We start from the raw sequence: 21766 nt of genomic DNA on the forward strand, positions 1-21766 counted from the left end.
ATGAGGCTGGCTTATCTCACCCACAGACAGTGCATTCACCTCCTGTGATGCTGGGATACAGGTGCACAGACTGCTTGTGTGGCCCTGGAGGTGGGCCCCGGGTACACCCTCAGGTCTGAGGAAGAGACAGGCCAGGGTCAGGAGGAGCTGGCACCCTGCACAGAGTTGATGCTGCTGGCCCCCTGAGTTGGGAGGTGTAGAGGAGAGCCATTTGCTCATCACTTGAAGTTGCTTGAAATGTCTCAATATTAGGGTTGCTTCATGATTCCTTAATGGTCTCCGCCACATTCAGGGGCATGAATATGTCACAGCAGAGATGAGCAGGTGAAACTAGACAATACCACCAGTATCTCAAGGACTCCTGCTTTGGAATTACCCAATTAGAAAGCCTGGCTTACCTGCTTCTGTGAAGGCAATGAAAGCCGAGACTCCAGTGGGACAAATGGAACTCCAGCCTGGGAAGATGTCCCTGTTTCATGTATTTCGAGGCTAGGTGTCCGCATGCTGTCAGGAAGCTCTTAGGTGGAAAGCTCACGACCTCTGTTTGCCCTGGGAGGGGCTGCTTCCTTCTTAGAGCTACTAAAGCCCTAAAGAAGTGACATGATAATTTATGATGACTCTTTCCTCCATGGTTGAACCACACACCTTCAGAATCTCATTGCCTGAATCTTACCTCTTCAATTGCTTCTGTACCATGAAGTGAAATAGACAATTTCTTACAGGGTATAAAGATTACAATTGAGTCTCTACTTTTTAAAAGCGGCATCTTGAAATTTGTAGTTTCATATTTTGCCCCTTAGATGGCACATGGCAAATATGTTAATACATTGTAATATATTGTGACTAAAGTATATAAAACCCCATCCCTCAGCCAGAATAATATGGACAACTGTACACACAATTAAACCCAAAAAAGAATAAAAGAGAAAGAATGAGAGAAAGAAAGATACAGACTTTTATCAGAATTAACCAGGCTGCCAAGTCATGATGAGTTAGTAGCCTGTCTTGCTCTGGTTCCAGTGACATTGTTCTGGGTGGTTTAATGAGGTACCCTCATCTAGAAGGTAAGAGAAAGACCTAACCATGAATGTCAAGACAGTGTTGGAGATAGGGTGACATTTTTCCAAATTTTTATCTAGCTCTCAACGGGGCCTGTTTTCTGTGATTGTTGATGGAACAATATTCTGATGGGCAAATATTCTGAATATTTGCCATTGAAAAATTAAAGATTCATTCAGTGTCCAAAATGTCTCAAATGCACCGTTTCTAAAGGTTCACCGTGCAGAAAGCTGGTTAGCATTACTTAGTTAGTCCCAGTCCCGTCAAAGTGCCCTGGCTCAATGTCAATTTGCTTGGTCCTCCGCGCACACAGCAGCAGCCAGAGCATCACATTTCCTAGGGTTTGGAGGACAGCGGTGGCTGTTGTACCATCCAGATCCCAAACCATCCCGACCTCGCCCAGTCACAAGCTTTAAGGAAGACGATTGTTTCTGTTTTATCGGGACCTTAAAATTAGAGAGTGATGCACATATACACTTTGCTATAAATATGTGCCGCCTGTGTGGGTGTCTGCCTAAATGTAAACACATGAAGAGGTCGGCAACTTCATGGCCAAGGTCATTTTCCCCTTTTCTGTTGGTTCACCTTAAGCTGGGGGCCAGGTGTCTTTCCCCCCCAGACGTCTGGTCCTATGGAGACAGCTGCTGAACTGCCTGTGTGTCTTCACAGGGTTAGAGAGCCCCGCAGCTGTTCCTGGGCAGGCACACAGGCTCAGGGTTTGAAGTCAGAGAGTCCTGCTCTCTAAGGGGCTGTAGGCCCCCTGTTCTCCTGCATGGAATTCTTCTTCCCACTGCAACTCACTCCAGCTTCTCCTACTGACTCCCCTGGTTTGCCTCTTCCATTTCTCCCTTCAGTGTCTGTGTGCCTCGATGATCTTTTTTTTTTTCCCTTTTTTTTCATCTTCATTTTTCTTTCCTCAGCGGCTCCTGCTAGCCCTTCCACCCCTGTTCCATTGTCTCATCTGGATAGTGAGTATCATTTCCGTCTTCCATCTCCCTGCAGGTGGCTCTCTGCCGGCCACAGTGTGTCTGACTGGCGTGATCTCCTCCACCAAGTGATAATTCCACTCTGTTGGTGGAGAGCAGCGCGGGGTTTTAGAGGAGCAGATGAGATGAGACGTAGGCACAGGGCCACTCAAGATTCAGGGGGGGCAGCCCTCTCCCGGAGGAGGCGCGTGGAAAGCATTGCTCGGGACAGAAAATCTCGCAGGCAGGCTCCTGAAGGCTGTGGCAGCCCCAGCCCTGTCCTCCAGATTCGTAGTCAGCTGATTATTTAGAGAAGCCAAACAATTTTGCCAAGAAAAATGTCAATTCCACAGGGTCATAAGAAATGTTTGGGGTGTTATGTTTTCACCCGGCATTTTAATTGGCACAGTTGGGTTCAGACGTTGAAATTAGATAGCAAGGCCTGTAGCTTTTGCTGTCTCCATAACTGCATGTGTTTCTTGTAAATATTTGTGGGAGAAGAAACAGTGCCTGCTTGCAGATGTGCCTGGCAGAAGGCATTAGGCAAATCATTTAACCCTTTACAAGGGAACCTTGCTTTTCTCCTCTATTATACAGGAGACGTCATCACACCCTGCTCCCAGATAACAACAAACCTAGGATTTCTCAAGTTATTTGCACCCCCGGGAGTGCCACTAAGCCTGGTAGTGGTGTTACCTGGTCAGCCTCCGGCTTTGTCACTGCGTCTGACCCTCCCTCATTTACCACCTCGTTTCACTGGGCTGCCCTGTCCTTCTGTTCCCTTGAGTCCTCGGGAATGGGAGCACCCCAGGCCTCCCACTGTTTGCAGTGATGAACCCAGTGCTCCTAGGGGAAAGATCAGGGAGATGGCAGCCAGTGCTCAGCGCAGTCAATGCAGCAGGCAAGGCCGCTTAGCTGGCCGTATCCCCATGGTGCATCCTCCCTGCGTCCTCGGCAGTAGCCTCGGGAGTGACCAGAGTCCCAAACCCAGAGCCCTTTGTGGCATCTGTCTGACTTGGAAACAGCCCCCCACTCTTGCACTGCTTTCCAGGCGGTGAACTTTAGCAATAAGGATTCAGCAACCAAGTTCAGCTCCAAGCTCCACTGCTTTGGCATGCAGTTCCCTGACCTTGAATGAGTCACCCCACCTCTCTGAACCTCAGACTCCTTATCTCCCAAAGGAAGGATAGAGTCTGCTTACTTTGTAGGTATTTATGAAAATCAAAGTTTAAGTAGGAGAAATACAAGACACAATGCCCAGCATGTAGTAGCTGGAATTCACAGTAAGAATAAATAAGAGTTACATTATTACTTGCCATCTGAGACTAATTTGTCTGCAAAATCTCTGATAATCTCTTTAAAATATCTGCATTCATACTGATAAATCAGGGAAGAAGAAAATGAGAGCATACCTCCTTTCCCATCTCTTTTTTCTTTATAATAATGCCTTAATATATATACGCACATACATGTATGTGTCCGTGAATTTAATTTATCTCTGTTCTCTCTTTCACCTTTCTGTGCCCTTCCATCCTTCATGTTTCCATAGCAACCTGGCCTCTTCCTGCCCTCACCACCACCGAAGCATCTAGTGAGTACAGAGCTTAGCTGCCCTGGGCCTGACTGCTGCTTGTGTAGAGTGGACTCTTGGGTCCCAGTGCTGCCCCGGCCCCCTGGGTGTTGAAAGCAACAGTTGTGCATGCTCGGAGATGCCTCTCCTGCCGTGGGTCCCTACGCGTGCTGTCTGCCCAGCCAAGACAGGGGTGATTCTTGAAGAGAGCTCTGTGCACTAGGAGGCCTTTCCAAATTTACCCGCAAGTTAAACACAGAAAAGGGTTAGAAATGCTAAGAAGACAAAAGGAGTGCATCTCTTCCCAGCTTTCATTGTCTCTCCACCTCAGAGGTGTGCGCACACACAGATACACACACAGGCACACACGCAGAGACACACACAGAGAGACACACATGCACACACAGGCACACACACACATGCAGAGACACACACAGGCACACACGCAGACACACACAGAGAGACACACATGCACACACGCAGAGACACACAGGCACACACGCAGAGACACACAGAGACACACACAGAGACACACATGCACACACAGAGACACAGGCACACACAGACACACACGCAGAGACACACACAGGCACACACACAGGCACACATAGACACACACGCAGAGAGACACACAAACACACGTGCACACACAGGCACACACACAGAGACACAAACACACACGCATGTGCACACACAGAGACACTGACACACACAGGCACACACACAGAGACACACACAGAGAGACACACATGTGCACACACAGAGACACTGACACGTGCACACACAGACACACACATGCACACACACACACAGAGACACAGACACACCCAGAGAAACAGGCACACAGAGACCCGCCACACACACAGAAACACACTCACAGAGAAATGCACACACAGACACACACATGCTCACACATGCATTAAAATAGAATACCTGAAAGACTGAAAATACGGGAAGGAAAAGGAGAAGCTGGCTGCCCGGGGAAGGGAGCAGGTGAGGCAGGAAGGAGCCTCTGCTCCTTAACCGCGTGCCCTCCTTTGCTCCCGCAGAGAGAGGACCTGTGTGCCCTCAGCACACGGGGAAGGAGGGGGTGTCCCTCCCCCCGGGCCACCTCCCTTGTGCTAGAAAAATGATGGCCTGAGAAAGCACAGCCAGGCTTTCTCAAGTTTGTATGTTGAGAGTCCAGGTGAAAGTTCTGGAATCCATCTCCTAATGGTGGAGTCAGGGCCAAACTGTCCCATCTTTCCCGTCGTGGAAAACATTACACTTCGTCACAACCTGAAACTTATTCTGAACTCGTCTTCGTAATGCTCTAATGAAGTGCACTTGTGTGTTAGTCCTGAAACCCCTGACACGTCAACTGGAGCATGTGTGTGTGTGTGTCCATAGTTGTGTGTGAGTTTTAGATTTTATAATATTTCTGAGTACACAGGGAAAACGGCATGCATCCCATTAAAGGCAGTCAGAGCAGAAGGCAAAAAGCAAGAATGCAAAATATGGCTCCCACTCCGCTCCGTGGGCCAGGGTTTCTGATGCATAATTGAACAGAGAAGAAAAGAGTTGCTGCGTGTTGCATGAAATGGTTCTTTTTTCTCCTGCAGAACATAGCTGAGGGTCTGCTTTCTTGGTGTTCCCTCCGTGTGCGTGCTGCAGTGAATTTTAATTCCTGATGCTTTTGAGGTTTCATTTTGTCAGCAGAGCGGGCAGGCAGCAATGAGCTGTGCTTGCACGGGTTTAATTCAAGTGATGGGTTTCTTTGCATTTGGAAAAGGAATGAGACTAACAGCACCCTTTCTTCCGCTAACAGTGAGGCCCCAATCCTTTGCATCTTGGGTGCAGTGTGTATGCCATGCCGAGCGTAGCGGGAAAAGGCTACACAATGTCCTTGCACAACTTGGGTTGTATTTAAGGTATCTCACTGTAGGTTGGTCTTCTCTGGAAGTATAACACAATCTTGGATCCAGTTTTTTGTTATGGAGGAATTAAGTGTTTCTCCCCTGATGTAGGTTTCATTTTTAAACATCAAGCATGTCTGCCCACAGATCAAATGATGAGTAGTGACGTCCAAAGAGAAGAAAGTTTGAGTCTCCTTTATTTTGAAACACTTGACTACTGACCCAAATTGTAAGTCCCAGTGGTTACTGGGAGAATAGAAAGACAGACTCGATTGAGCAGCAGCCCATGTTGAGCATGAATGTATTTCTAAACTGCAAGGCAGAATGTAGCACATGTGAATTGCAGTGGAACTAACAGCAGAGTAGCTAGAAGCATCCAAAAATCTTCTGATCATTGGTCAATAGGGGTGAATATAAATAGTGTCTTTTGCTTTTTGCTTTCTGTGTGTATGTGTGTATGGATCCATTTATAACCATGAATGGATGAAGATACTCTGCTGGCTCAGACGGCGAAGAAACTGCCTGCAATGCAGGAAACCTGGGCTTGATCCCTGGGTCAGGAAGATTCCCTGGAGAAGGGAATGGCTACCCACTCCAATGTTCTTGCCTGGAAAATTCCATGGACAGAGGAGGCTGGCAGGCTACAGTCCATGGGGTCGCGAAGAGTTGGACACGACTGAGTGACTAACACTTTCACTTTCAAATAGAAAAAGGAGAAACTGCTCAGTTGTGTATAATCCCTGCAGGCACCCATGGTTGGAACATGCCAGATCCTATGCAGCGTCAGACAGTGAAAAGCGAATGCTGTACCAGCTCGCGGTGGCGAGAGCCCTCACTTGATTGAAGCATTTCTCTCGGATCACTTTTAAACAGTGGTGTGCTTTGGGCAGAAACAAATCTTCACCTTGCCTCTCTGTCCGCCTTGTCTCTTAGTTAGCTTCTACTGGTGACAGCCAAAATGCCCTTTGGCCTGTGCAAGTTAAGGTGGGGAACCCAAAAGGCCTTTAGAAGAAACACAGTCATACAGTAAAAAATCAGATGCAAATAGAGCACAGGTCAAAAGGGAATGTAGACATATCCAAAGAGGAAAACTACTTTTCATTGTAGAAATCACATTCATGTCTTATCCGTTCACTGCAGGTCTAAAGAGATGACTGTATCCACAAATGCCCAAGCATGTGTCTGATGTCCAACTCTTAGCTCGTTGGGCCAGCGGTTCAGCTTCTGCCTTTGACAGAGCTCTGACCTCAACCCCCAGAAGGAAACCTATTCCCTTTCCTCACTGGCCTCTTTTTTTTTTATTATTTTGCTAGAATCTTTGTTATACTACTTCGTGGTTCTTTACATTTTTATTTTACTTTTTATTGATGTATAGTTGCTGTACAATATTGTAAGTTACAGGTGTACAATAGAATGATTCACAGTTTTAAAGGTTATACTCCATTTGTAGTTATCATAAAATATTAGCTATGTTCCCAGTGTTTTACAATATATCCTTGTGGCTTGTTTTAAACCAAATAGTTTATACTTCTTCCTCACTGGTAACCCTTATGCTAAGTGAAATAAATCAGACAGAGAAGGACAAATACTGTATGATGTTACATATATGTAGAATCTAAAAAATATAGCAAACTAGTGAATATAGCAAAAAAGAAGCAGACTCACAGATATTGAGAACAAACTAGCGGCCCCCCCTTTGGGATGTGTCTTGATTGGGGTATGTCATGGCGGCCCTTGGATAACCTGAGTAGATGAATAGAGAAGTAAGTTGAGATTCCTGGCCACCTTCTCTGCCTGCACCCAGCAGACCTCACTCGGTCCACACCCCCTCCTCGTTGCTCTAAAGGAAACATGAAATGACTTTTCTTAATGTAATATGATATTTTATTCTTCCAGGGCACCCAATCATGGGACTCTTCCTCCATGACCATGTTCTGTTTCATTGCCCTTGCTTCCCAAGGATGCCGAGACATTTCTGGACTCTGTGAAGAATAACTTGCCTTTTTCTTCTCCTTCAACAGTCTCCTGGATTGACTTTGGCATCCGGGTCCTGACAGAGACAACTCCCCATTTCAAAACAAGTGTCCATGCTCCTTGATGTGGTATTAATATGCAGTGTTGCAGCTGTATCTAATGCTTATCGGTGTTGTTAACCAAATGCTCTTTATGATTTATTAGTCTTCTATTTCTGGGCAGTTTTACTGCCCTCCCAATGTTTCCTATATATGCTGCTAATTTAATTTAATTTCTCCTTTTATTTAGTCTGTGATTTTGTTGTTGATTTTTCTCCCTGCCCATTGTTTACATCAGTTTTTAATTTTTTTGTATCTTCCATGTGACCTCCTCCACTTTCCTTTCAACCAATCATGTGCGTGCGTATCATGTGACTTTGTCATGTGGCTTGCATGATGCTGATGATGTCGTCCACGCTGGTGAACAGAAGGTAAAACTCTTTGTTCTGAATCATGAAATAAATCTGGGACCACAGCCTGGCACGTAGGGCCCACTCGTTTCTTCCTGTCTCGGATTTCCTAAGCGAATTCATTTGAGAGATTTCCTCTTGTTCTCAGTGCACGTCCAAAATTCATCAACCTTTGGAGCCTTTATGATGACACTTTGATACCAAGACAGCCTTCAATTTAATGTTTTGCTTCAAGAAGTCTGGCTACAGTAAAATCACTTTAACCACAGCCGAATTTGCACCCTTGAATTTTTACCAGATAGTTCATAAACTTTATTTCCCAGAAAGCAGTGTTGTAAGTGAGCTTTATAACATGGTTATCTCACTTAATCCAGTAGTACTCCAAAGCACACTTGTTATAAAATGTCACATTTCCATGAAAATATAACATTGAACACCTACAGAGAGAAATGTGTCCATCACAAAGGTTGTATTTGCTCAAAACCAGTGAGAGTGTTTCGTAAAATTCATGCAGATTGAGGACTTTCTGAAATGAGAGATTTAAGAATTTGGAATTAGAGCAGTTTAGCTGTAATGGCCAAGGTATCACTTTGTAAGTGACCTGCCACCCGCCCCAGGCAGGAGGAAAGAAAAATCAAAGCAAAAGTCATTTAACAGTTACCATGACTGATGATCGCCGTGTAATCCAAAAGTACACCATTGACCCTTGCAGCAAAGGAGATAAACTTATAGCCTAATTAAGCTCAAAGGAGTGACAAAGTAATTCGTTAATATTGTGACTGTCACAATCCTGTGGAAGCATTTCTCGCTTACCATGACAGGAAAATGAAGCCTCTGCTCACAGCTCCCCCTGAGTAAAATCAAACACCCATTCACACCTGCCCTGGGAGTCACGTGCGTGCCATCCCCTCCTAACTGGAAATTTGTACTTCACATCACAACCCGAGACACATACCGGCTGCAATGGTCACGAAAGCAAGACTAACACCAGTAACCCCCCAGGGTGCCCGTGCATGCGAGGGGTCCCCAGCGACCTCGCTTCTCCGAGAGCTCATTGGGCGACATCCACACGGACAAAACCATCGGCCGCTCGTCTTGCATGTGCTCTGTCCCTGGTCTGCCCTGTGTCCCGTGCGCCCCGCGTGTGTGAACCCTGTATGTGGCACCCCGCACCCTGCACACTGCCCCCTGTGAGGACTTCAGCTCTCTGGGCATGGCCACAGAGCCCCAAGTCAGTCCCATTTACAGCCAGACTCCTGGACAGGATCTTGGATGGGAGGGTCCTCTTTTCCAAACAAGAGGATGTTTAGCATTTACATTATATGAAATAAAGGAGGATGTCCCCAAAGCTTCTCAGGTGGCTCTGGCAAAGAATCTGCTTGCCAATGCAGGAGACACCGGTTCGATCCCTGGGTCGGGAAGATCCCCTGGAGGAAGAAATGGCAACCCACTCCAGTATTCTTGCCTGAGAAATCCCATGGACAGAGGAGCCTGGTGGTCTATATTCCACAGGGTCTCAAAAAGTTAGACACAACTGAGCACGCATGCATGGTCCCAGGTGTGGTTCCCAAGTCAGGGAACCTCTGTTATGCTAAGAACTTGGACCTAGCTTAAAAAATTACCTTGATCTGTGAATCTTAAGGCAGAAGAAAAAACACTGGGAGCCTACAATTGTCTAAACTCCAAGTCCCACTCCAAAAATGTGGTTTCAAGGGAGACAGGCACTTTTCAGACTTGAGATGACTGCTCGGATGCTGAACCTTGTCCCTGGAAGCTGAAGTATGAGCAGATAACTGGATTGAAACCTTAGTTTCTTCTTTAAACCCAAGTTTAGTCATTTCTGTGCAATGCTGTGATTCAGAATGAAGCATAAGATAGAAGCTAATTCACACCTCTGAGGAGCTATCTCGTAGACATTTTAAGCAAGGCTAGAAATGTTTGAAGGTGTTTCTCTCAGCTACCCTTAGCTGTGGTCTTGGCTGTCAGTAGGAAATGTTACCAGTACTAAAACACTGGGAGACTAGAATTCCAAAGTGTGATCACCCCCTCATCAAATCACCCCTCTTCTGCCTTTTGCAAGGGGGCAGGCAGAGGACTGTTACTCAGATGAGCAAGACACAGCAGGAAATGGCCCTTAGTAATAGAATGGAAGGGAATGGAGAGGCTGGAGCAAATAAAATTTTCAGGGGAGAGAAATAAAACTTAGTTAGGGATGGTTCCTCTAGGCTTAAGTGAGGCTTTCAGGTGAGTTAGGCCTAATGAAAATGGTTTAAGTGAGTGATGGGTAGGTGGTACACCCACCAATGATTAAACTCAGTGTCCACTACCCTCCACCACCACCCCCCACAAATTGCCTAGGATGTGTTTAACGTATGCTGGATGTTCTGTGTACCTTCAGTTTCCGTCCAGAAGAGGAGAGATGAACAGAGGCATTGAGCACCAGCCCTGGGCCACTTGGACCCTGAGCCCACAGAACTCTGCAGGCAGGGTCGGTGACAGGGAAGCTCAGACACGTGGCCCAAAGGCACAGGCGTGGGTTTGCTGGAAGCAAAAATTTGAGCCCCCTGATGTCAAAGTTTATTTCTAATATCACAGCATCACGTGACTGCGGGGCCTGCTTCCTCTGGTGACTCCATCAGTACCGAGGACTCTGTGTAAATGGGACTCCCCTCCCCACCAGCATGTGTGTGATGAGACGCCCCCTGCACCCTCCCCACCCTCCCGTCCGCGTGCAGCATGTTTGAGCATGGATCCCTCCCCACCCATTTATAATGATCTTTTTTTCTTTAGCTACTGACACTGACTCGTACTAGGAAATGCTGATTCTGATGAACTAAACTCTTTTAACACCCACTCTTCCTTCTTAGATTGAAAACATCACTAACCATCCCTTCCACCCCCTCCTTTGTTTTTTACAGCTGTGTGTCTGGATTGCCACGGTCTCTGGCAGGTCGACATAGACTTTTCACCAGGGGTTCTGTTCTAATTGCCTTTATTCCCAAGGATTCCCTGCACTGGTGGTTACCAGGGTAGAAAGCTAGCGTGAAGGGACCAAGTCAGTGACGTATATCAGCCTGAATTCCGTGGGCAGAGACAGCGGGCCATGGAAAGTGACCATTTCCCTGGGGTTTACCAGGAGGAGGGTTGAAACCTCCCAGGAGCCTCATACTTCTTCATAACTCACCTAACGTCCATGAAGTACTGTTGGAGGTGTTCACAACCCCCACCCCGCTTTGTGGCCTCGGAGGCAGGAGCCGAGTTAATTGGTGGTGATGGCAGTTATTTCTGTCTTTAACTTCCTCAGCCTGGATCAGCCCCATAACCACAAGCCATACCTTCGTGGTCATATTTTCTTTTTAGGATGATGAAACAAAGATAATTGATCAATTAATCTGTTGGTGTTTTCATGACACCCACGAGAAGGGATTTGGTATTTTTGTGGTTCGGTCTGTCAGAGTTCATTTATTGCTGTTTAATTTGTCCTCGGTACTGCCAAGCCTCCCCACCTGCCCCCAGCGCTCATTGACAATTCCCGAGAAAACTCACGCCGGAGAGCTCTGTGGACTGGGTGCCTCTGTGAGTGTGGCCGCAGAGAGCCAAGCATCTTTTCTCTGTAGAAACGAGGGAGCTGACCACACCCATGCCCACTCGTTCTGTACCCCAGCACTCCTCAGGGCCAGGGACCAGGATGACACAGGGCCAGGTCACACTAGCGCAGCGAATCCCTGACAATTAGGAGAAAAGTGTTCAGGAGGAAAAGAATGCTTTCCTCCGAAGGCCTGATTTGGGGGAGCAGTGCTTGAGACAAATCGATGCCAGCCCATGCGCTGCCGGCTGCTCTTTGGGTGTAATAAAACCACCTCTGAATAGAATGGCCAGGTCTGCTGCCATCAGGGAGATTTTGAGGCTCCAGGATTATGTGTGGCATAGATCACATTGATCTGTTTGACATTAGGGCTAAGAGGTTGGTCTGAGGAAGGAGAATTAGTGGTCTAATAATTAATCCTGATTCCCTTTGATAATTTGCTGATCCCCCTAAGGCCCATTCAAACTTCTGACCTCTTGGTGTAATTTTGAATATTCCTGAGTTGAAAAAATCAAATAGGCATCACATCAAATCAGCTGCATCATACGTTTTGGACTTCTTAAAACCAACAGCTTGAAATCACATATAAGAAATAATCAGAAAGGGAGAACAGGCATTAGGATAAAAGAGAAAACAGTATTTTTAATGCCAGGCAATCTTCTTTGATAGTAAAAGATTCTCATGCAGGCCTTATGCCCATCATTGGGTTTTCTCAGAAGCCCCTGTGGGGGTCTGAGGGGTGAAGAGACAACCCAGGTCCAGCCTGTCTCAGGGAGCCCAGTCAGCCAATTAGCATTTCATTCAGAACATACAACTCTAGGTTCTTGAGCTCTTTGAGTGAGAAGTAGAATATTGTTTTCCTTCCAGAATTCACAATTGCTGTTCAGAGGCCCTGGGCTTGCTAGAATTTTTGTTGTGGGATTCAGATATCCAGCAGTAGTTTGCTGATCCCAGGGCTTCTGCTGACTCGGGGAAAGACATGAAGCTGACTCTGATTTTAGGGCCCAGTAGCACCGTAATTATAAAGAAGAACCTACAATCTGCATGGCCAGAAATACACATCTCAATTATGGTTTCTAAGGGGAATTTATAGGACCTGCCAGTAATATTTTTGACTGTATGTGGTCTCTCTGGTACATTCTTTTTTGTTTTGTTTTTTTTTTCCCTTGCATACATGATTTGCATTCTTCTAGAAAATACCAGAACTGCCTGATATTTTATGTTTGTTATCAACAAGGTTTATTTTTACGAACACCGCTGTTTTAGTCTTTACATAAAATATTTGGGGGAAAAAATTTGACTCATGGTTAAAGCTAAACTCAGAGGGTATAATTAACCCCAGGGGTTTTCTCGGAGCCACCTGCCGATTGCTGCTGAATTGCAAACCAACATTTACAAATAATTACAATATTGGTTTTGCTGAAATTACCCATAATGATTTCAATCAGAGCAACCATCTCGGAACAGAGTGCATGTTGAGACCCTCTAAATAATTTCCTCTCTTGATGTGTTCAATAAAGCAGCCAGCCTCCTAAATGCAGGCCTGTTTCTTTGGCGTCCCTCATCAGGCAGGGCTGGAACAGTGTCTTTGCAGAGAGCTTAGGAAATCGTTTCTTTCACCCCATTTCTAATCTTTAAAAATATTGGCTCCCAGTGAACATTTGAAGACGAATAAGGAAACTGATTAAACAGATACCACTCTTTCTGCATCTGTGTGTCCTGACAGCAAGTTGCATGGCCATAAAGTTGGTCATAATCTCTATATTAGTTCAATAGGATCTTCCTTTAGAAACACCGTCATAGGAGAAATTAGATTTCTGTACAAGGGCCCCACCATTCAAAGAATTGAATAAGAATTGAGTAAGATTTTTCATTTTAGCAAACAAACTCTTGTTTTAATCACCATTGAAACTCAAATGCCTAATGGACTACATGGTACCTAATAGATACGGAATGTGCATTTGATGAATAAATCATCTTTAAAGCACTCTAAATGATGTAATATAGGAATGTCCCTGTCGGTCCAGTGGCTAAGACTCTGTGCTTCCACTGCACAGTTAGATCTAACCACATTAGATCCCTGGTTGGGGAGCTAAGACCCTCATGCCGTGTGGTATAGCCAAAAAGTAAAAATTAAATAAATACATGATATGATATGATATGATATAAAATGCCCTGAATTCTATGAGAAAGCAATACATATCAGAGTTCCATGGTAGTCACTCAAATAAAATGATGGCAAATTATAGTGTTCTGACTCCTGTAGATGTTAGAATTGTGTTCCGTGATATAGTTTTGAGTGGTTTCTCTGCAATTCCCTCTATATTTTTTTCTGAAACAAATCCGAACGTAGGAGCAGGTCATTAGGGCTTTTGGTTTTCACTAGGTTTCCTTGGCGAGATTTTTGTTCACAAATCTTTGAAGACTTTCAGGGTCTGTTTTTTCAAAGCCAGGAATTTTTGAAATGACTTTTTTTTAACTTGTAGAAAAATGGGCAATCTTGTGCCAAAGAGATATGGAATTGTTTCTCGTGGGGCGCATTTCCCTAAAATTGACTGTACACCCTAGATTTGGAGCCCTGTATTTTACGGCGTCATGAACGCAGCCAGGGTGTTCTTGAGCGCTCACCCTAGCACACTGACTGTCACAGTGATGTCAGAATAAGAAGGAGCCCTTGGGAGTGTCTGGTGTTTTGCAAACCTGGAGACTGAGGCAGTGAGCTGGCCAAGGCAGTAAACCCCCTGGGCTCGACTGTGGCCTCCGTAGCATTCAGTTCTAAAGGGATCTTCAGGGCATCGAGCAGCCCCAGTGGAATCATCTCTCTTTCCTTTCCTGGGAGGTCTCGGGGGAGGGACAGGTCCTTGCCTGGAGGGTGTGTTGGAAGGGCCACTGATGCCACCTCCTCCTCTCCTTCTTCAGGCAAAGAGATCATTAACCACAGAGTCAGTGTTGCAATTCTGAACCCAGAAAGTTATTATGATTAATGTAAGTCTTCATTCAGTCCAGGGTCACCAACATCCCATTTCGCCTGAGACTAAGGGTTTGTCCAGGGGAAAGGACTTGCAGTGCTAGCAGCTGGAAAGTCACAAGCTAACCAGGATGCGGTGGTCACCCCAATTCAGTGAGAAAGTAGAATTTGTAATGTTCTTCCGCATCTCCTACTTCATTGTTCAGCATTGGTGAATCTACACAGACTTCCATCCCTACTCTAAAATATACTCCTCTTAGAGTCTCTTTTTTAGCACTGGATATGTATGATGGGGCATAAAGCATAATTAATTATTGTCTAAGATGTATAATGGTCCAAAAGAATTTGAAAAGCATGCACACCTGGACATTATCCAAACAGAATTTCTAAGTATTTTCCACTGAATAATTGCTGCTGGTGGCTAGACAGTGGTGTAAAAACAGAACAAGTCTATCTGAAGCCCATTTATCTTTTTGTTTTTCTTTTTCCTTAGTCACTGATTAAAGGAAGCGAATCAGAAGCACAACTTTTTGTAAATACTGTATCCCACAGACATTAAGACTACACAGCCTCCCTGTTGCCACTTTTTGTAGCCCCATGGCCAGTAGAGGTGCGCCTTGCAATCCTGTTAATTGAGCTTCCAGGAGGTGTGCAGGGGCCCTTCCAGACCGAGTGGCAGGGGGCTGTCATCAGTTTTGTCTCTGGTTCCTCCTGGTCTCAAAGGGAAAAGCAGCCCCCTCGGCCATCATGAGGTTCCCAGCGTAATTGAGTGAGTTGGGTGGGTGGGGTGGCCTTACCAAGCAACATACTTGTGGGTGATGAGGTCCAAAGCCTGGTGACAAGCCTCTGCCGGCTCTTCTGTCCCATGTCTGAGATTCTATCTTCCAGAGAACAAGCCAGGACCAGCCACCCAGAAGGTAACTGTTTTATAGGCTCTGCAAATCTTCTGTCTGAGGTCATGAAATAGATACAAGAGATGGTTTCCACCAGAGGTGCCAGGGTCCCAAGTGTTTGAAATCTTCTTTTTAACTTTTTATAACAGATGTTCTGTCATCTCATGGCTTTCAACATACACTAATGAAATAGTTTCTCTTAAAATAAATTAGCATCTTACAGGAGAACCATCCTAGCCCTCAGAATTGGTCACATACAAGCTCATCTTTCTTCTCAACCTCGGATTCACAGTGTTACTGCAAAAAAATAGAGAAACGTCAACTTTTTTCTGTTGAGAAATGCTGAAGACAATTTTTTCCCTCTCTCTTCTCACAAAAAGACTTTAATGATTGTTCCATTAATACAAGGCACCAAGGATTATCACCAAGGCAGTTGAGCCATAAATGCAGAATACTTACAGGAAACTTGCCTATGGCAAATCATGCTTTACTTAATCACAACTGGAAACCTGTTATTTTTTTTTAATGAATCTCAGTCATATAATTTAATTCATGCAAAAGCTGGTCACAAGAATGCAGCATCATTCCACTCCTGTTAGGAATTAGACCCCTGGAATGGATCATATATCCCAGGGGAAAAAAAAAAATAGGCTGCTTTGAAAAATTATTTTATGGGTGTCAGTTTTCTCCTTAAATGCCTACATTTTCCCATATTTCAGGCTGTTCCTCAAAATGTACCAGGTTTATAAAAGTTAAATCTGCAGTTGTAAGAGCAGCTAACAGAATATGCAAGCACCAGTAAGAGACAAACCAAAAAAAAAAAAAAAAGAATCCTCTCTTTAAAATGGTGAAAGGACTATATTAGGAGGGAGGGTGGTTTCCCAGAACATTTCTGAAAGGCGTTCTCAGTTTGGGTTAAGACTGAGGCATCTAACTGGAATTCAAAGTTTTACATGTTTTGCTTTTTAACCATCTGAATTGCTGAGAAATCAAGAGTCCAGCCCCACTCCATCACTGCATCTCATTTTGATGGATTGGATTTTCATTTTGTGGATGAAAATATCATGTGAATTCCCTGGCTGTTTCAGGGGAACCCAGCGCACCTAAGCTCGAAGGGCAGATGGGAGAGGATGGAAACTCTATTAAGGTGAAGCTGATCAAGCAAGACGACGGCGGCTCCCCCATCCGACACTACCTGGTCAAATACCGAGCGGTGAGCAGCCTCCTTCCCGGGTTTCCTGCAACCCAACAACCCTAACGCCCGCCCTGTTGGACCAACAGTGTCTTTACAGCAAGGGGGCAGGGCAGTCCATGTGCCTGGCAGGTGGCTCAGGGGCCCAGGTTAGGGTTTTAAATTCCAAGACTGACTTGGAGCCTTTAGGTCATATCCACACTGAGACCATTTTACTTTTTTTTCAATTCTCTATTTTTTTTTTAAATGATGTATAGTTGATTTACAATGTTGTGTTAATTACTTCTGTACAGCCAAATGATTCAGTTATACATATATACATTCCTTTTTTATATTCTTTTCCATATGATATTGAGTATAGTTCACTGTGCTATATATGGGGCTTCCCCATGGCTCAGCAGTAAGCAATCAGCCTGCAATGCAGGAGATGCACAGGAAACAGGTGGTTCAACCCTTGGGTTGGGAACATCTCCTGGAGAAGGAAATGGCAACCTGCTCCAGGATTCTTGCCTGGAAAATTCCATGGACAAAGGAGCCTGGCAGACCACAGTCCATTGGGGTCACAAAGAATGGGACATGACTGAGCATGCATGCACCCACGTGCTATATATAGAGTGGACAAACACACTGAGACCATTATAAAACCTCTGCAACGATTTTGGTAATGATAAACCCACCCATGACTGAATTTTCTGCTTCCTAGGTTTTCCTACAAAATTATTTTGCCATCATTCAGTACTTTTTTGCAAATAGCATACTGAAAACCTTGGATCACACTTGGATAAAATGTGTTATGGGCCAAGCATGCGGGCCCATGATCACATGCATTTTCTCCCCCCAAGAACTGTATAAAGTTGATCTCAACAGTTATCCTCACTTTACAGAGAAAGTGAGTGAGGTTTATGCAGTTAGTGACCGCATGTCTCACAGTCAGGCAGCCAGGGTTTGAATCCAGGTCTGTGTGACTGAAGAGACGGGGGTCTAAGCCCCCTGGCCTGGGCTGCCTTAGCTCCTGAACCGTCTCCTTCCCTCACTTTCCCCCCACACTAGTGTAGCCCACCTGACCTGTGGTTGTGCCGCTACCTGTGAGCTTGGCCCTAGCCTTTTCTCTTCCTGGTTCGCCCACTGCCCATCAGAGATTTCTGACATTCCACCTTTCATCCCCAATGCCCAAACTGAAAATCACCCCCTCTTTTTTTTTGGTCTTAGAATGAGACTTGACCATTGCCAACCACAACTGATTGCTGGGAGATTTAGAGACAGCATCTGAGCATTGCAAATAGCCTTTTGCTAGGATTTCTTGACAGTAGAAAATAACCTGAGCGGAGTTTTCTTTCTTCAAATAGCACCCAAGAAAGGCTTTTTCCAAAAAGTTTGACTTAACTCCCTCTCTGCCTTTTGATCAGCCCCCACGGAAGCACCGTGGGAGCCCTAACCTGATTAGGTTTGCAGAGAGTCAGTGCAGCTCTCCCCCCAACCGCACCCTGGGAACATGTCCCAGCTGCTGGGCCGCCTGTCAGTCACTCAGCCCCCTCCGACTTTATTGCAAGGCCAGGTTGGAGCCTGACCTGGGGGAGGAGCCTCAGTTGACTTCTGTAAGGCCCGGCCCAGAGGCATCACTGGCTGAGAGGTCCCTGTGATGTCCTAGATGTGGAATAGGATACAAGGACCGAGCAGGTGGCCCCATGGAAGCCGCTGGAAGGGGACAGTGTGGTGGGGGGATGCCTCTGGCACTTGTTGGGCTGATGTGGCCCAGACAGACAAGGAATCCAATTCCAGCCTTATCACTTAGTAGCCTGTGCCCCAGGTTGGTCACCCAATGGTCCATCACCTCCATTTCTCCATTGGTAAAATGGGGATAGCTTATCGAGTTGTTGTAAAGCTTGGTTAGAGTGCAAGCAAAGAACCTGAAACATGCCTGACACTGGGAAAACTCTATACTTGGTAATTGTAATAGCCACTGCTACCATGCAGGCTGGGTCAGGAAATACTTCCATACAAGGTCCCATCAGATGTCAATGTTCCAGAAGGGTCATTTTGGCAGTACCGGGCAGGTCTGCTTTAAAAAGACAGCCGGGGCAAAACACTGGGATGTGTTAGGCTTTGACGTTAACCATCCTCTCTCTTTCACCTCAAAATCCCAATTGTTGCTAAATATTTTAATTATTATACATTATTAATATTTATTATGTAACATAATATCTGCTTTATATTCTGGCTGTCTCTTTTGCAATGATGTTAGCCAAGGAAAGAAGCCTTTCAGAGAAAGAGGACAAAAGACAAACAGCTGAATTTCTTTGTTTTTACATTAAAACGGGACGCGTGCTCACTCTCTCAGGAACTAACTTAGAGCCTTAGGCAGGTAACCTGGCTTTCTGTTAGACTCAGAGGTTATGAGTCCCACTTCCAGCATCTTCCCCACACTATCGTGGCCACGACACGTGTGCTAACATGACCCTAAAGGCATTTCTGTGGCTGGTACGAAGCATTTTGCCTGGAAGATGGCTGGCTTTCCTGTAATGTAACTTCCTCCAGCCTCAGCCAAAGGCTAGCTCACCTTCCAGAGGACACTGCTAGCATGTTCTGCTCTTCTCAGGAGCAGCCCATCATCCAGCAGACGTGTGTCAAGCCCTCCCACCCAGAACAAATTCACCGGCAAATGTGTAGGATAGGACTGGAAAGAACGTTCGCGAAAAGGGGGTCCCCTCTAACTCCAGCTTTGCGCCGGAAATTGTGTCCTGGGAGTGCTCTGCTGGCCACTGCAGGCGCCCCTGCCTTGGACCTGACAGCCACACCCCCAGCAACACCTGCAACACCTCCAGCTGCAGTCTCAGAGGCCAGGTCACGCTGCATGGAACAGAGAAACCCTGTTCCCTGCGGGTGTGTGTGTCCCGCTCCCTCCTGTGAGAGGATACATCCCCACCTTGGGCCCAGAGGCACTTGCCCGCAGCTCGATTGCCTCTGTGGTTTTGGGAAGTCACCTGTTCTCTCTCCCCCTTCCCCATCGTCAGCTTTAGTAAGGACCTGGCCAAAGCCCTCGCACGTTTTGTCGTAGGGATGCAGTGAGAAAATGTGTAGAAAGCCTTCAGTCCAGGCCCTGGTATGCAGCGGGTGCTCCATAACTGATAGTTTTTAATGCTCTTCATAAAAGTGGAATCTGTGCTGTGTTCCCATGTCAGGCAGGTGAGCACACACCTGAGTGTGACCCACATTCTAAAACAGGACAAGAATCACAGTTGTCGGATTATCCTCTAGGTCACCCTTAGGATGGGGCTTCCCGCCTGCCAGTGGAGGAGGCCTAAGAACCTCAGGTTCGATCCCTGGGTCAGAAAGATCCCCTGGAGAAGGGCATGGCAGTCCACTCCAGTATTCTTGCCTGGAGAATCCCATGGACAGAGGAGCCTGGGAGGCTCCATAGGGTCGCAAAGAGTCAGACACGACTGAGTGGCTGAGCACACATGCATCCCTAGGACATGTGCCCACCATTCCAGAGTGTAGCCTGGGTCCCTGCACGCCCTCAAGGTGACAGACAGGGCATCGAAGGGTTGGCCCCATGCCACACTGGCACTCTGCCACTGTTTTTATTTGCAAGCCCCCAAAGTTGACCTTCTGACCTGCAGGATCATTTACTTTCAGGTTTTTCAAGCTGCTGAAGAATAAAAACTATGCCCTACCGCTGGTTTTTATTTTATTTATTTTGCCCCAATATTTAGTGACTCCCTTACATTCCTCCTGTTGGCTGGTCTCACCAGCTGTTTCACCTAAAGCTTTCTGGTGTCTTGTATCTTTCTTGCCGGTTTCTCCCAGAAGCTCTCCTCCGAGTGGAAACCAGAGATCAGACTCCCATCTGGCAGTGACCACGTCATGCTCAAGTCCCTGGACTGGAATGCCGAGTATGAGGTCTATGTGGTGGCCGAGAACCAGCAGGGCAAGTCCAAGGCGGCGCACTTTGTGTTCAGGACCTCGGCCCAGCCCACAGCCATCCCAGGTATGACACCTCTGCTTTCTGTGAGTTTCCTGCTTTGAATTAATGCACAAGCACCGCACCTCCTAATGTGCCTGAATAGCCCTGACAACTCGCTTGCTTACAGCCATCCTCATGATTGGTTGCCCATGCAGAGCTTAGTTTTGCTTTGTACGGAGCTATGCAGTAGGTTGAGCTGGACTGGACCCCCAGGAAGGCTTGGGCAAGCTTCCTGGGCAAAGGTCCTGTGTCCTCCATCAGCCTTGGAGGACTGATGGTAAGCCAGTCCGTGGGAACCCCTCGGGTGGGAAAGGCCCCAGCTCCAGCCAAGCTTTGGATGCTGTTTGAGGAAGAATCCTTTTCTGAGACCTTATCTGCTATCTACCATTTCATACAAGGACCACGAACCTGTTTTTAAGCGCTTTCTGTCTGATGCTTGCTTACCTGCACCACCGTGGTCCAGATCTCCTTTCTGTGGGGAGCCCAAGAGAACGAACAGATGGTGCCCAGTGAGTTAAAAATCCTCTCTGCCAAGGGCCTCACAATTGACACAAAGATTAAATGGAGCCACTTGAAACAGATCAAGTGGAGAACGTAGATGCTGGAAATCCCCATCTGTGAAAGGCAGTCCAGTCTGCTAGAGACCAGGATGGGAGATGCATCTCTCCCAGGAGATGCAGATCCATCTCTAGGGATCCGGGACCAAATCAAGTGCAGGAATAAACTGAGAGTTCTGCTTTCTGGCCCAGCTACCTTGCTGCTGACGGCCAGACTCATTGACCAAATCCCACGGAACAGAAAGAGATGTTCATCGTCCCTCTCTGCTTTCCTGACCAGCCACATACTGACCACAGGCAGGAGAGGTGGGCATAGAACACACAGCTGCAGCTTAGTAGAGGGAGCCCCCAAAACTCTCTGCAGCATCCAAGTTTGATAGGAAGATGCCCCAACCTCCTGGTGGCCTTCATTTGGCCGCCGTCATGTCTGTCCTGTCCAGAGTGCTTGCCCCCTAGCTCTCAGCTCAGTGGTCATGATCGCTTATCCCAGTGGGAGAGAGGCCAGAAGGGACATGTCACAGTAGTGACAAAGGGCTGTGTGTGTGGCACTGGGTTAGTTGAGCAGCTGAAAAATGAGATCAGTGTGTGATTCCCGGATGTTTGGTTGTACATGTGTGTGTGTGTGTGTCTGAGAGACGTGTGCAGGCCCCCAGGGAGTTGGTGGCCATAGATGAGAAGCGTCCATGGTCCTGCCC

General features: G+C 46.5%; 1 protein-coding gene across 24 annotated transcripts in view; it reads left to right on the plus strand.

Annotated features, from left to right (window-relative positions):
* The window catches only part of NCAM1 (neural cell adhesion molecule 1), a 346316-nt gene that overhangs the window by 306882 nt on the left and 17668 nt on the right, over positions 1-21766 (plus strand). For 6 of the 24 annotated variants that reach the window (XM_043899399.1, XM_043899345.1, XM_043899486.1 and 3 more), the window contains 2 exons: positions 16447-16571; positions 20361-20538. In XM_043899399.1, the coding sequence (XP_043755334.1) occupies positions 16447-16571; positions 20361-20538 (303 nt within the window). Of the gene's footprint in view, positions 1-1061; positions 1065-1979; positions 2028-3573; positions 3616-7929; positions 7933-16446; positions 16572-20357; positions 20539-21766 lie in introns of all 24 variants that reach the window. The other 18 variants (XM_043899336.1, XM_043899450.1, XM_043899504.1 and 15 more) reach the window with 6 other exon arrangements.

Source organism: Cervus elaphus, chromosome 1, assembly GCF_910594005.1.
Source record: "Cervus elaphus chromosome 1, mCerEla1.1, whole genome shotgun sequence".
Classification (NCBI taxonomy): domain Eukaryota; kingdom Metazoa; phylum Chordata; class Mammalia; order Artiodactyla; family Cervidae; genus Cervus; species Cervus elaphus.